The sequence below is a fragment of the Acipenser ruthenus genome, chromosome 25 (assembly GCF_902713425.1).
Source record: "Acipenser ruthenus chromosome 25, fAciRut3.2 maternal haplotype, whole genome shotgun sequence".
Taxonomy (NCBI): domain Eukaryota; kingdom Metazoa; phylum Chordata; class Actinopteri; order Acipenseriformes; family Acipenseridae; genus Acipenser; species Acipenser ruthenus.
The window spans coordinates 15,221,648-15,237,830 of record NC_081213.1 but is presented as its reverse complement, the minus strand read 5'-3'; the positions used below and the strand labels follow the sequence as shown (position 1 = coordinate 15,237,830).

At 38.7% G+C, this 16,183-nt stretch overlaps 2 protein-coding genes across 16 annotated transcripts in view; one reads left to right on the top strand and one right to left on the bottom strand.

Annotated features, from left to right (window-relative positions):
* The window catches only part of LOC131696481 (formylglycine-generating enzyme-like), a 44,980-nt gene extending 39,783 nt beyond the window's left edge, over positions 1-5,197 (bottom strand). For all 4 annotated transcript variants that reach the window (XR_009308859.1, XM_034019458.3, XM_059000118.1 and 1 more), the window contains exons 1-3: positions 4,799-5,197; positions 3,332-3,505; positions 2,760-2,834 (exon numbers count right to left, since the gene is read on the bottom strand). Coding sequence is in view for 3 of the 4 variants with exons in the window: in XM_034019458.3 (XP_033875349.3) it covers positions 2,760-2,834; positions 3,332-3,505; positions 4,799-5,077 (528 nt within the window). In the remaining variant the exon portion in view is untranslated. The remainder of the gene's footprint in view (positions 1-2,759; positions 2,835-3,331; positions 3,506-4,798) is intronic.
* A 1,349-nt stretch (positions 5,198-6,546) lies between these two features.
* The window catches only part of LOC117411749 (inositol 1,4,5-trisphosphate receptor type 1), a 168,943-nt gene continuing 159,306 nt past the window's right edge, over positions 6,547-16,183 (top strand). For all 12 annotated transcript variants that reach the window (XM_058999396.1, XM_058999394.1, XM_058999397.1 and 9 more), the window contains exons 1-2: positions 6,547-6,737; positions 15,358-15,467. In XM_058999396.1, coding sequence (XP_058855379.1) covers positions 15,376-15,467 — 92 coding nt within the window. In that variant the 5' untranslated portion in view covers positions 6,547-6,737; positions 15,358-15,375. The remainder of the gene's footprint in view (positions 6,738-15,357; positions 15,468-16,183) is intronic.

The window sequence follows — 16,183 nt, the reverse complement described above, 5'->3', positions numbered from 1 at the left end:
TAAGCTAAGGGGCCCCTTTAACCTTTAGGATTCCAGGCCTAGGATTTGGTTTGCAGTCCTTTAAGGAAGTGGACCAAATGGGTGGATCCAGAAATTCTCATATTTCACAACAGTGGTGCCCTTCTTGTTCTGACAGGATACCCAATGAAGTGTCACTCATTAAAAACACATCAACAGGTCAGCATGGATACATTCCACCCATGTTTAGCAAATTGCTATTACGAGAAGAGATTCTTCAGTTAACCTCATTTAAAAAATGCACGACATGCTGTAGCAAGCGCATGGTATTTGTTTGCAAGCACCAGCTACTTCCCCTAATGGCTGACATACTTTCAGCCAGTAACATGCTTTAACCCATAAGACAATTGTTGGGGTGTAATGACTGGATTTACTGGAATTCTTGTTTATCTTTATGTACTTGTATAAATAGACTGCATAGAATAGGTTCTTTTTTTTAATGTACTGTGATTTTTGCACTGGTTAGGAATGCGTTTGATGAATTTCCGCATAACATAATAAATAAACAACACAAATAAGTAAACCGCACTGTTATCCTTCTTGATTTGCTGAAAAAATGATCTAAATTTTTCCAGTGCTACTTTTGTTTCGGTTAGTAGGTCACTGAATTCCCAAAGGAAGTGAAACAGAAACTGTGGAGCTGGAAGAGCTCATTTGGGTGTGTTTATTTATTTATCAGAAGATGTTTATCCAGGGTAGCTCACTGAGCACCAGCGACCATTACAAGAGAGACCCTGGCACTGCGCTCTGCTTGGCACCCACTCCTATTTTCTGTAGAGTAGGTGCTTAAAGTAATTCCAGCTAAGAATATAATTACATAAACCTAATATGCATACCCTAAATTACATAAACTTCTATTAGCTAAAAAGGTTACAAATGTGCAGTTTTGAAAGAAATGCATGTTACAGCACACATGCATTTTCATGTTAAAAAACATGGTATCTGGTACTACTTTAGGTTATGGCTTATTCCCTGATTATCTGTTTGCACTCAGCAGTGTCTTCTGGTGCATGTTACTGGCTGAAAGCATGCCAGTCAGGGGAAGCAGCTGCTTGGTTAATGACAGGAAAGAAGCCACTGAAAGATTGGGGATAATTTCATCCTCAAGTGCAACACAAACTGAAAGCCTGGCTTGCTAACAGATTTCCTTAACCAAGTGTAGTACAATATATCATGTTTAAAATAAAAATACATTGATAAACTGAAGTACATTGATAAACTGAAGGAAATATTGTGTTAGCTACAATTACTTAAATGAAGTAAAGGGGTGTAGTGCTATCAAGCAGAGCGATCACGCTGCTACTAAATCTCAAATGAACCGATACACTGTACTGTACACTTTACAGTACATCCACCAGTCTGAAATCAGTCCTCTTTGTAGATTAAAATCAAACTGATTTCAGACCTGCTTTGAACTGTAGGGTGGCACAACTCAGGCTCTCCAACTCTAATGGAGGAAGTTACCTAATGAACGTCCAAAGCGAAGAATGCCAGTGGCAGGTTTTTACCCTGGACTGCATAAATAAGCATGCAGGCAGAACGGAGAGCTGTGAATAACTGATATTATCATGGCAATATTGGAGGTAGGTGATTTTATTGAGAAATTTAAATTATACAAAAAATGATGCCTTCAGGTTATCTTTGACCTATCTCTGTTTCCAGATTGGATTTGTGACAGCAGCCTCAGTTTGATATTGGAGGAGGAGATTGAGTTTTATAGACTGCATTCAGTGTAGATGTGGCAGATATATACTGTAGAGCTATACTTATTTATTTATTTTTGTGCATCCTTTTTATAATGTTTGCAATCATTCATTCAGTCTGTTCACTGTTTCTGTTTATTTTGTACTGTATTTAATAAAGTGAACACCATTTTATACAGGCCTCATTACACAAATTGTTCAGGCTTGCTGAGGCACAAATATGGTGACCCTCGCTGTTTTTTTCCACTTTTGTACAAACATTAAGTGGAACGCTGCCAAGATTCACTCAAATCGTGGTAATTACCTCTACAGGAATGTGTTATACAGTCTAAATTAGCATACTATTTTACTGGCTATTTAGTGTGTTCTTAATCATCATTTATTACTGTTTCTGCACTAATAAATATTTGGTTTGTTTAAGTCATCAGCCTATCTCCCTCTGCAATACAAACTCTTCCTGGCAATGTGTGTCGCTGGGGAAGCAATGAGTGAATAAGATGTAAACATCAGTGCTGGTGTTCTCACATTTTCACAGAAAAGATCAATGACATGAATACCCCCTTCACTAGCTTTAGCAGGTATTACAGCTTGTATTTTTGTTGACACTTTTAAAAGTTTTGTAAAATACCTATGCTAGGCAATGGTAATTCGATCAATGAAATACTACCTAGACCAGATAATAAATCACTTTATAACAATGGTGATGCAAATGATATTGTCACTGTGGGTTACTGTTTACTTTTATTGAGATCAGAGCAATTTTTTTTCACAACTGCACCAATTTTCCAGACATAGGCCTACTTCGATCTTAGTACTTTTATTTACAATTTTTAATTAAAAAATCAACAACAATTCTATGGATGGGTCTCTCTGACATCAAAACAGTTCTTTCAGGCCAGGTAAAGTTGTTCATAATGAAGAAAGAATGCATGATACTGGTTCTTTAACATTTTGTGAATAGGGACCATTGTTCCTAATGTATCTTATAAAACAAGTTGTGTGAATAATATTAATAATAAAAAAATATATTATACTTACAGCCTGTGTGATTTTGTTCTTTACTTTTTCACTCAATAGACCTTCAAACACAAAAGAGTCTCCAAACTTTTCTGCCTGGGGAAAAAATAACAACTTTATGCAAGAAGATTGGAACTATTTTCAATAGACTAGTCTCTGACTTTACAATACTTAGCCATGGCATACTGAAATACACAAATATACATTTTGACAAAAGCAATCATTACAAGTTCTGCAGACTAAGACTGACCAATAAAATTTGTCAGGCCACAACAGTAGTCACACCCAGTAAAATACATTTTTGGGACCCTCCACAAAACTAGTTATATAAAAACATTGGTTAACCACCACTATGATTTACTTACTACTATGGTTGGACAAAGATGAACATCATCATTATTTTGACTTGTGTAGGACCAACATATTCAGGCGGGGGGTGGGGGTCACTTCTTACCTATGCTCCCCCTATCAGACCCCTTTCTTACTCTATAACTTGGTATACCTGAGCATCATCTGGGTGTAAAACATGACACAGATATCCCACCACCAGTGGTCCTGTATTCATCTGTCCCCAGTACTTCCAGGTATCTTACCTCTGTTACATGACCAGTAGCATTTACAAAGTGCTCAAACTCCAAGTTGCTGACTTCATACATATCCATGTAGAACTGCTGAATGTGCACTCTTCTGGCTGGCCCTTCCCCGTCCTGAGGTATAGCCGGCTCATCTGTCCCCATCAGGAACACTCCCCTGGGGATCAGCACCATCTGGGAGAGGGAGTCAGAAAGGAAAGAAATCGGTACACGGTTCTAGTACACAATGCACAATAGCTTCCCAGTAACTTCCCAGTCCCTGTCTGATATTTCATTAGAGAATTGGTTTTTGATTGCAAGAAAATAGGGCCTCTGTACAAAAGATGCCTAGGCAACCCACAACAAATCACCTAATAATGACTTACAGACATTGGTGACCCATAGAGAGACTTCTCAGATTTCAGCTATGAAATCATGGCGATTTGGTTAAGGATTTTTCATAGGTGATCAATGGCATAAATTATCTAAAGAAAGCATCAAGATTCAAAATAAAATACCACTTCAATTATATATATATATATATATATATATATATATATATATATATATATATATATATATATAAATATAATGTAGTGAAGGTAGAGTCTCTATGGTAATACAAACGTTTTTTGAGCCTAACATTCAGTTTTAATGGCTTACCAAAAGAGTTTCTGTAGGGACATTCACAGTCCCACTCTCATCATTTTTCTTCTTTAGAAGGATTTAATACTTAAATGCTCATTTGTATTCATCAGAAAACCTCTTTATTTGTTTAAAAACATGGTCGTAAGACAGACAAACAACACGTTTTGACACTAACTTGTCTTCATCAGACTCACATTAATATATATATATAGACACACAGCTGTACACAATTTAACATGTCATTTTACAATACAGTGCTGGATAATACAAATCCAGTGTACTAGTACTGGTTAACTGAGCCTTTGAATCAAGCACAATAATCTTACTAACATTATTCTTGTATGCCTGATATGTGAATTTTAGCACAGATTTCCACCATGCAAAGACAGGAGTTACACAGACCTCCTTATGCACACACACACACACCTGCCGTTGTCTCAAGCACGTGTGGTTCATGTACTGGACATGCTGGTAAAGGTGCTGGCGTTAATTGTTTTAAGAAAATGAACAACACCGATAGAGTCCCAACAAGTCAGCTTGCACCAGTGAGGAATTCATCTTCAGAGATGTTAATACGACTACACAAAACATGACTGCATCATGCAAGCTCACAGAAAGGTCATCTGCAATACTAATATACAATACATAGGAAAGTATAGGGGTTAGTGTCAATATTCAATTGCAACGCATACAAAACATCGCTCAGCAACAGCTTACAATGGTTTTATTAGCGAGCAATGCATTGCTAAACAATCACAATGCATTACAATGTGACCGCAACTTGCATGAATGCCAAGTTTACAACACTTCTGTTTGGTTTGGTAGTCAGCTTGTTCGTACCTGATTGAACCTTGCTGTCTCCTTAGTGTTTTTGACTGGCGGTTCATTTGCCTCTCTTGTGTATTTGACAGCAGCCTCAGGAAATAAAACTCCGCTTTTACTTCCACTAGAGACACCGGCTCTGTTCAGAAAGTTGCATCCACAACTTCGTCCTTCTTCGGATGCCGAGTGCGGCTTCGGATCTTCAATAACTGAAGTCGACTTTTCTTCAATTTCATTACCTAAGGATGCGTAAATTAAAGTGAACGTTAAAAGCGACACAGCCAAACCGTGTATCATCTCTGCACATCTGCCCCCGTGGTATAGGAAGTTGGTTTCTCACAGTAATTCAATTCGATGTGTACACAACAGCCATGTTTGCAGAGGACAGATCATGTGATTAATCACCTGACGTACTTCTTTCAGTCCTTTGCGTTGCTTAGCAATACAGTACGTGGTTTTAACGTGCTTGGAGGCGTTTGGTGTATGCAAAGCAGGTTCACGTAATTTTACTTGAGTTGGAAATGTCAGTAAATATGTATTTATCATACCTCATTATAATATTGCTGTCTTCAAGACCCCTCAAATTGTTTTCTTATAAAATTATGACAGGATTACTATACTGTAATATACAGCATGGTTCCGTCAGAGCTGTTTCCGTTTGTTTGAACAGATAACATTCTCAAGTTGTTTACTCCTTATTCAAGTTACAAGCAACACAATGAAACAGTCTTGATCCGAGTTAGCAGCTTTAGGAAGAAATGATTCGGTCACACACAGATAGTTGCTTAGAACTTTTCATTCACAGCAGTGGCTCTGTGTTAACTATGGTGTAGAACAAAGGGTTCTCCGCTCACTGTCAGATCACCGATGAAAACTGCTCGGTAGAGTACTGTACTGTGCGGCCAGTGACTTTGTGGTGAGTGATGAGCAGCGCAATAGTCTGCAGCTGAGTAAGAGGAGCAGAGCAGTGCTTAGCACACCGTTAAGTAGGTTATTTTGAACTGCTCTGGAACAACTTAACGAATCCAAAGTATTTAAAGCACATGTCTCGTTTCTTGTTTGATGTCAAAACGGTATTGGTTCACTTCCTGCGTAACACTGGTATAGGGACGCCACTTGAACTTTAGTCTTTACCCTCGCTTTGCTGCGCGAGGCTTGAGTTGATCCTAAAACCTGCTGCATAGGAAGCCAATCTATAGGGACACGCTATCAAAGCAGAAAAATGATAAAGACTGTTGACAATGCTAATCATAAGCTGTGTTATTAACCTTTCAGTGGGGACTCTTTAGGTCTAATATTCCAAAGCATACCGTATAGCTTAAAGCTTACTCAGCCTACTCCCCTTAAAAAAAAGAAGATTCCAATGTTTTATACTGTATAGGATTATGCATGTTGGTATGTCATGTGTCCTATGTTGGTATGTCATGACTCATGACTCCTACCCAATACACTGAAAAACTCCACAATCCTAGTATTTAAAAATATATATTTTGTAAGACTCTGCAATTGTGTACTGAACACGGACTATATAACAGGACATGCAAGGAATGATTAAGGAGAAAAAAAAGTTGTTGCTGTAGTGTACACAACTGATGAAAAAATCAATTTACAATACAATGCTATTCCTTTAAACAGACTAAGAAATGTGGCATGCTGGAGTGTGTAGTTTTAAAGGTTTACCCTTTCTGTAACCTTGCACGTCCTCGCGCGTCTATTGAGACTACATTTCCCAAAACTCCCTATTCATATAAAAGCAAAAGAGACACCAAGCTGCGTTATATTGCTCTTGTGGATATACGAGCGGAGCAGAGAGGAGCGAGAAAGCCTAGCAAGGTCCGCCTCTTTTCTAACGGAGTTTAACTAACATGGAATAAAATGAAAACGGGACATAAGTAACTAGCAGCAGTTACTATTATTGAAGCACAGCTATTCAAGAAGAGCTCTTCCTGTAGTAAAGGTAAAACATGTTAACACGTTTGTGTTTAACTCCCTAAACATGTTCGAACTAGCCTCTTTAAAATACTAATGCTTGTAGACAGTTAAACTCGCAGCTCTGAATCCTGTCAGGTGTATTTTTAATGTTTCCGTCGTTTAGGCTTTATGTTGATTGGGGATTTTGTTTTGAGAGAAAGTTTGTAATTTATTGGCGCTGCAGCCGACTCAGCTCAGAGGAAGAAGGGTTGAGACAGGGACTTAAAATAATTAGTCTTGTTATGAAGCATATAGCGTTTGCCTTGACGCCTTGAAACTTAAACATGCATACTGACACTCATTAAGATTATATGAAATGCAAACTATTCAGATGCTGTGCCACGAAGTTCCGAAGATAAGCTCAGTTTTTAACGCTAATTGAGCAGACAAAGGTCATCTTAAACCTTTTTGCTACTAGTCGCTGATATTCTGGTGAACACTGATGAGATAACGCTGTTGGTCGTGATTGCATGCATATTAATCGCGTTAAAACAATAACTCATGCGATTGCACTTAAATCCACAAATAAAACGTGCAACTGTAGGTCTGTGTGCTAAAAAAATGGCCTGGTCTTTTTCAAAATAATAACACGATATCGACACTAAAACAACTGTATTAAAGGCACAATGACCAGTGTAATTGCGCAACTTGGTAAATTAAAATGACTGACATATGGGCAGGCCGGCTCCTAAACCAGGCGATTGCAATTTATGCACGTTTTACAGGACATGCCGGTATATATTTTGGGACCTGAAGTTTGTCAATAAATGTTGTATTTGATTAGAGTGCAATCTAAACCATGTGCCATTTCAAACGGCATTTGTATTGGACAAAAACTGTGCAGATACAGGTAAACACGCTAACTAGTTTGCAGAATGGTAGACGGGTTTATTTGAGCACAGAATGCTATTGTTTCCTTCCAGTAGCCCGTGTTGAGATGCAGTGGAAGTTATTAAAATAAAATACGTTTCCTTCTATGATAAATTACTATACATACGAAGCAAGGTCACCGATACTATTGCAAAAGTTGTATTTATTTTCGTTTAAACCTAATTTTATAGGCGTTAAAAATAAATAAATAAATAAATTAAACACCCACAACTTTCCTCTAATTCTTTGAGCTGTTAAATGCATGGGATGGGCGTTATAACCATTAGTGTAACTAGAGTTTGGTTTGTAGCGATTTAAAATGATAAGCTTCGATCTAAATCCAACTACAGTACATTTTGAGGTCAAACTAGAAGATTATGTATTACTAGTGTTGTGATTTGTTGTTTTTCTTGTAACAACATAACGACTGAAACGTTACTGTAGCGAAGTGTGGTATTGTGAACATAGCATCTGCTGGCAAATGCATTAATAAAATTCAATCTTGGTATTGCATTGGAGGCCCATGGGACTAATACAATAAGGTATAACATACTGTTATGTACAAATGGCTTGCTTGCAAATGCACTCTTAATTCGTTATTGCATACAGGGCAAGCATCATGGCAGTATTGTGTACTTGGCTTTATTCTCAGAATTTCAATACGATGGCCCTCATTGTGTTTCTACATTTTACATAATTATCTGAATGTGTTCTTTCTTGCTCAATAATATTTATAAAAATCAATTATGGAAACACGTTTGTCTTGCATTCTCGTAAAGTGGTAGCCTAACAAAATAAATAATCCCTTAAATCTTGCTAGTGTCACATGTGCGGTTTTATAAAGAAGTGCATGTTTTTATAGAAAACGTGATTTAAATGTTTGAATTAAGTCTGGTACACTACTAGGTTAAAGAACTATCTACTTTCATTCAAATACTGATTCATTTCCTTGATCATTCCACCTAAGCAGTGTTTTGGGTTAAAGCACTCTCCAGGTGAAATAACATTGGGAGTGCTGGACTACCTGAAAGGAAGGCTTACAAACATGGCTTCTTTAAGCTATTCTGGTACAATACCAGATAGGATTTCTGACAAAAAAAATGCAAGTTTGCTAGAACATGGGACACCTACATTTCCTGAAGGGCAAGAACTACTGTATTTAACTTCCCAGCTGCTAATGCTGCATTGGACAGTAATTGTCACCCATCCTCTATGATTTACCTATTCCTGTTCAAAGCTAACCCCCAAACTAATAGATAAGATTTTGTGTTGGATGGTCCCATCTGGTTAGGTTACTTTCAATTTGTACAGTGCATGGTTTTTAGTTTACTGTCTTTTTTTATAACGTAGTGGGTCATAAATACTAAACTTTTTATGAAAATTAAATTATTGCAGCATGCTGGGAATATTGGGTTTAACATATTCTTTGTAGAATTGTTTTGCTTCTGTACATGTTCAGTAAGCCCTTAGTGGTGCAACCAGTGGGCGCTTAAATTTGCAAGCGATGGAGAGGACTCTTGTGATTTGAAAGCAGGATGAGTTAGGAGTACCTGGGCTAGAATTGACTTGCATTCGGTCAACAATATCCACATCTTGCTTGTGCTATATTCCGAATTCTATTATGTTGTATTTTGTAGACTTTGAAATCTAAACACTGGTACTGTGTGCAGCTTGCATGCTGATGCTGTGAATCAGAACCTCTTGGTATTGTGAATTCAGTTTGACCACTTCTGCAGAACTGTCTTGCTGCTTTAATCAATCCAGGTCCACCTCTGCTAGTGTTTTACAGGTTTTATTATTATTATTTATTTCTTCGCAGACGCCCTTATCCAGGGCGACTTACAATCGCAAGCAAATACAAATACATTCAAGTGTTACAATATAAGTCATACAATGAGAACAAGAAATACAATAATTCTCAAGTGTGACAAACCACAATTCAATAATACAGCAGATAATAGTGAAAGTTACATCAGGATATGATTAAATAGTGATAGTTACATCAGGATATGATTAAGTACAAAATACTACAGATTAAACACTTGGCAGATTACAATATTCTGAGGTACAGGATTAAATGCAGTAAAATAGGGGGCAGATAAGAGCAAAATAAAGCATATTTAAATGAAGGGTGATAGTGTCCCAGGATACAACAGAGGAGTTCTACAGGTGCTGTTTGAAGAGGTGAGTCTTAAGGAGGCGTCGGAATGTGGTCAGGGACTGGGCAGTCCTGACATCTGTAGGAAGGTCATTCCACCACTGTGGAGCAAGGGTGGAGAAGGAGCGGGCTCGGGAGGCAGGGGAGCGTAGCGGAGGTAGAGCCAGTCTTCTAGTGCAGGCGGGGTTTCCAATAAGCGTCTAATAAATACACAATACTTCTGGCATAACAGCATATCAAAACCAGGAGGGGGCAGGTGACAAATGCAACAGTGTGCTGCATCCTCACAGTTGCTTGGTACCATAGTTGTGGAGTGTATTTGGTTTATCTAAAAGATTCTTACTTTTTTAATAAGACATTTGAAGATAGCTCTGGTGTACAGTGTTGCAAATAAGCTTCTTTACAAAGGCGACTGTTGGCAATTCCATCAGATGTTATAAACCAGGGGTCTCCAGCCCTGGTCCTGGAGAGCCCCAATTCTGCAGGTTTAATAGGTGTCTTTACGCCCTCAATGGTTAAAGATCTCGAGCTCAGTTGAAACAAACCAGAAGACCCTGTAGCTCTCCAGGACCAGGGATGGAGACCCCTGCTCTAAACTTTCCACTGTGTGTTTTACATCAGGTAAAGTTAGTCACATCACCACAGCCATGTATATCCTGTTTGCTTGTTTGCAGTTGTGGAAGCTCTAATAAATTGTCTCTAGGTGAGCATATGTGACGGATGCGTGCTAGATCCCCATAGTAGCTCCTTCTACTGTGATTGTGTGCACTATACAGAACAGGTACACCATTTACAGTGCTGTAAAAAGGCATGCAGGTCCAGTGGGTGTTTGACTACGGGAGCCTACAGGCATTCTGTGATCCAAAGGTTTTAGAATCGGGGAGGTTTAATCCTTTTCCAGCATCGTGTCTGTAAAATCTTCCTGTGATGTTTAAAGGTGGTTTATCAGTATTGGCTGGGGGGGACGGGACCAAATTAACAGGGTTCTTTGTGTAGGCTTTCTTTCAATGACATGGTTGGCAAGGTTACTGTCTGCGTCACTGATTAACACATAGTGTAGGGTTTAATTCCAGCCTCCACCGTAAAATACAGGTACTTTTATTTGCTACGTTAATTGATGACAATAAAGCAGGGATGTGCAGCCGCAGGCCTGTGTAAAATAAATTGGACTATTCAAGCTGGAACATCTGCTGTTGGGTTCAAACAATGTGTTATCATGATATTGTCAGTTTAATTGGTTTAGTTGATTTATGTATTGTATGGATATTGTTGACAGTCTTGTTTCTGCCATAATTAAACTTTGCATTGTAAAATTGTTTTAATTCAGTGCACTCTCTATTGTGGGAGAGATCAGTAAGAGGATTAAAAATGTAATATTTGTCAGAACCCTAAATAGGGTGATTTAAACTTATTTTACTTTGATACATATTTATCTAACATAGCGACCTCTTAGAACTGACTGAGGTTGCTCACCCCTGTGGAAGTAATTGACTCCGGAGGACAGTTGCTGGACTACTGTAAATAGCATTCAAATTAACTTGCTAAAGTCTGGACTTTTATGAACTCAATTTCAAACTCTGAACACCATTAAACTAATGCTTAAATGACTCCACATTATTTTGTTTGTCTGGAAGATGGGGAGTAGATAGTATCTAACATTAACTGGAAAATATCTTGACCGGTTGTTTTACTGAATTATTGGTGATGCTACTGTGTGTAATGCATTGTTCTGGAGAGGTGCAGTGCTAAGTCTTGCAGAAGGCAGTACTTTGTTTGGGCCCTGTATGCTGCATCTCCTATGTTTAAGTAAGGTGTAGGGAAACTTTGACACAGTTTGCAAGACCCTGAACATGAACAATGGTACTAAATTGGTGCTAAATTGAATTTTGAATAGGCACGTCCATCACACATCCATATCTATTTCCCAGCCTGTATCATGCCCTGAAGGCAGCACAGAAAGCAAGATTGCCAGTAAATAGATAATACAGGACTTTCAGGATTGCCTAGCTCAGCAAGCAAATAAACAGTTAAACAGACTTGCTTCACAAACCAAATTCTGCTTTTCTTGTTCCCAAACTTTTATGCTAATAAAACGGCAGTGACATTTCATGAATAACCAGGCTTGTACATTTCCTGGTGCCAATTACGAAGATTCCCCACTGTTACGATCATGAAATGTACCCTAATCTTTGTCTGCACTAGATGCTGTAGGTCTTTGCTGTCTAGCCCCTAACAAATCAAGCACTTTTAATGGAATACAAAGGTGCTTGCAATACACTTAAAATAAACTGGGGGGGGGGGGGGGGGGTTTGAATAATGCGAAATTGCTGAAATAGATTTAACACTGTAAATATATCCATGTAATATTTGAGTGGCCTCTCATCAAACATCCCTGTCTGAGGGGAGCCTGTATGAATATGCCCCTCCTATACCGTTGCCTTACCCAGGCAAATTACTTTTTGGTTTCTGGATGATAAAGACCTGATGCTTCAAGATATTGCCTTTGTCCTCGGTACAGAGCTGTATTCTGTGATTCTCATGGTCAAGCTCGATTGGGAGAAGAGGAATTAATCCCTTGTGCCAGTTATTTCAGGACCCTGCCAGAACCACCGCGTCAAAGCCCAATATACCAGAACCCTAGTGACTTCTTACTTGCAAGTTATAAACCCGGACATCTGACCTGGCTGCCATTTAGGTCATGTGACTACATTTCTGCAATAGACAAGACACAGTTGTCGACTTGCTGTTCGGTACACAGCTGTGGTCTTGATATTTACTTAATTTCCATTCTGTGCTGTCCAGTAGAAATTACCCATTTCACTGCTGTATTGTTTCCAATGGAAATGATACAGAACGTTTTCACCTTATTAATTTTACTTCAGGTTTACAAACAATTCCCATTTGATTCTATCTCGGGATGCCTCACTTGTAGTTGGCATGATTACACCAGTTTTTCCTTCTGAGACAAAGTGTTTGTTTCCTCATGTTACTGTAATTTACTTTGTTTTATGGAACTGCTACATTACCATCACATTTAATGTTGTTTCTGGATAAACGGGTTTCACCTGCGTCAAAGTGAAAATGAAGCCGGGTAAGTGTAGCTTGTTCATAGACAATACCAGGGTTCTCGCCAGCGCTGTTCAGAGTAACGGACTATTGCTTGGAAAAATGACGCTGTATTCAGGCCGTTATGCTGTGTTTTCAGTTTGCGCAATGGCCAAAAAATTATAATAATCCTGTGAAACATGGTTGATTTATTCCTTTATGTGAGAAATTGGTTTGCTTAAAATACTTGTTTCACCTCTCAATACTCTTCAATGGGTTGGTTGCGACAGCATGTTCTTTAGTTTGGTGCATGTAATGTATGCGCCATGGAGACGAGATTGAACTTCACTGAACTTTATTAGCACATTCCCCTCTGTTGACGGATGAGACTAGATCCTGGGATCCCTGATACACAGCTCTGTAACAACCAACACCACTGCAGATCTTTATTATACCATAACAAGCTGGGTTAAATAAGTAAATTGTTCAGATGAAGAACAGTAATGTGTATTCCAAACAGTTTTCAGAGATTCAATCATTATTTCAAGGTCTTTAGCAAAAAATCCAAAATTCCACAATTCTACAATAATCCTTTTGTATGACTTCAGATTCCCATAGATTTTCATATAGTATGTAGATTTTAAAATATAAAATGTGGGACACAGTACATGTCCAGTTTTTTATATTCCTTAACTATGGAACCAAGAGTGACAAACGGGTTTTCCACTTACTCTTGCAAGCACACGTGTGATCAAGTGCAAGTTAGGCCCTACGTCTCTTAATGGTGCCACAACCATATATATCAAAACAATGACAACAGAAGCAAAACTCCACAATCACATGATCACAGTAAAGTTTATTACAATATTTAAAATGTGAGATGATGCATGTTATTAGAATAGATTTTTTTAGTAATCCATAAGTAGCCTATATTAACTACAAATAATACAATACAACTTGCATGCAGAAACTACGACTGTACTATGCAGTAGGCTACAATGGGGGAGGGGGGAGACTTTAGAATTTAAAAATAAATGTTTAGAAAACCTAATGTATGCTATTTTTGAAAGAATAAAAACCGCACTAATTATATCCACATAATCTTAGGCCATTGTTAATATTTTCAAAGTTAAAAACAGGTTTCTCAGTTGGACAGAAACGATAACACTATGGCAAAAATCTATTTGCCCCTCCGTGGAATGGCATCCATGCGTTGCTAGGGAGTACGTCATCCTATGATGCAGCCTCTGCATCTGCCTGCTGCCAACCATAGAGTATTAAATATGCTGACAACTACTTTCACAAAGCGTAAGCATATGCATGACTTGTCCTGCCTGGTCTGCAGGGGGTTGCTAGGATCTCGGTTTCTTTCGCCGCTGCCCGTGCCCCCCCCCGCTCTCCACTCCTCCCACCACCACTCTGTGAAAAATTCCTGATCAGAACCTTGCATACCTTCATTTTAAAAACAAGTGTGTGAATAACATACTGAATCCTCAGTCACGGCTGTAAATAAAAAGCAGGCTATCCGTATGATAAACTATGGACATATCAACAGTATGTAAAGAATAGTATAGTGTAAGCGAAACATTTTATCAGAATTTGAAAAGCTGTTATCCAGATAGTGTGTATATATGCAGAAAATGCGTGCAGGACAGACACCTCTCTTATATATTTGATACACGCCATAACGTATGCTAAGTGTTAATACTAAGTTTGACAATTGGATATGCAAAAGTGCTATAGATGGGCAGATTTACATAGGACCTCCCCCCCCCCCCCCCATATCCGCTGAATCTGATAGTTTTGCATCCGTGTCGGATACGGATGCACAGACATACTGTGCAGTACATCCCCAGAATCTGATCTTCTATAACTTATGCTAAATGTTGTCATCAAGTAACCAGTGAATAAGCGGTTCTCCAGATTTCTGCAAAAATGTGAAGTGTGGCATACAGTACAGACATAACTAGAGGCCAAGGGGCTCCCCAGTGCAATGAATTTGGTAGCGGTCTCCTTCAAAGGACCAAGACCTGTTCCTGTCGGGACAGATCTGCTCGCAGAGCAGCAGTATGAACTGAACTACCTGTGCTGTTTAAATGCTAGGGCTGGGTGTGTCAGTGTTAAAACAGTACCTTGGAACCACAAGGATTCAAAAGCTTTTTTTTCTCAGGCTCCTGTATATGAAAAAAGTAAAATAACCTTAATCTTACGTTTTTGGTGTATTTTTTTTATTCTAAGGTTCCCAAACATTAAAGTATAGAGATTATAAAGACACATGACAATGCAAAAAACTAATGTAACCTTTTTAGTGAACTATGAATGGTAAAGATAAATAAAGCCATGTATTTATTTCAATAGGCTATGTGCAATTAAGGTCCTTACTACTGTACTGGAAGTAGACCACCTTAGTCAAAAGGAATTAGGAAAACAATTTGGGAAGTTCAATTTCTACATTTGTTTTGGTATCCGAGGGAAGGGTATCTCTTTCAAAATGCTGCAACGTGGCCTGTCATACTGCTCTTTGTCTTTCCAGGAAAAGGTGAAATGAGAAATGTCTGACAAGATGTCCAGTTTTCTACATATTGGAGACATTGCCTCTCTGTATGCAGAAGGTTCGGTCAATGGATTTATCAGCACTTTAGGGTAAGTTTGTGAAATCCTATAAAACTTTAATTTATTTTTCTGGTCACTCTGTACTAAACAGACATGCCACTACAGGGAGGACGATATACTCTGGGAAGCAAGACAAAACCATAACGAGGGGGATCTCATTTTGTCCTTAAGTATGTAAACTATATTGAGCACTGCACTGTTAAGGCTGTTTACAGGAGTCAAAATGTCGAGAGAATTAAACACAGGTGTGGAACAGGGTTGTTTGATTTCCATATATGTTTCATCCTGAGGTTTGTATCTGTTGGACAGACTGGGGGATTTGTTCAGCCATAACCTGGATGGCAAGGTTTTATATTCCCTGTAATAAAATTAAAGCCAGTTCCAGTATTTTTCACATGCAGTAATAAAATGGAGTTGCAGTCTTTTGGCTCCTCTCCTCTCCTCTCTTCTCGTCACCCGGGGGAGCCAGGTTCAGAACACAATCCAGAATGGTCAATGGCAGATATCAACAGGGTTTCTAAATGCAAGCCTTGCAAGAACCCTTAGCTGCGTTTCCACTGCCACGAATCCGGTTCTGAACAGCATTCTTGATTTAACACACCGTTCCAATGATTGTCCTCCTCTCCCTCTGCAAGCAGTTTCCTTCAGATGTCGGAGTCGTTAGTAAAGATGTGTCTAGGCAGGCTGAGTTCTTAGTACCTTATCAGACACCTGGACTGCTCCAGCTTCTGAGGCCTTAAGAGTCC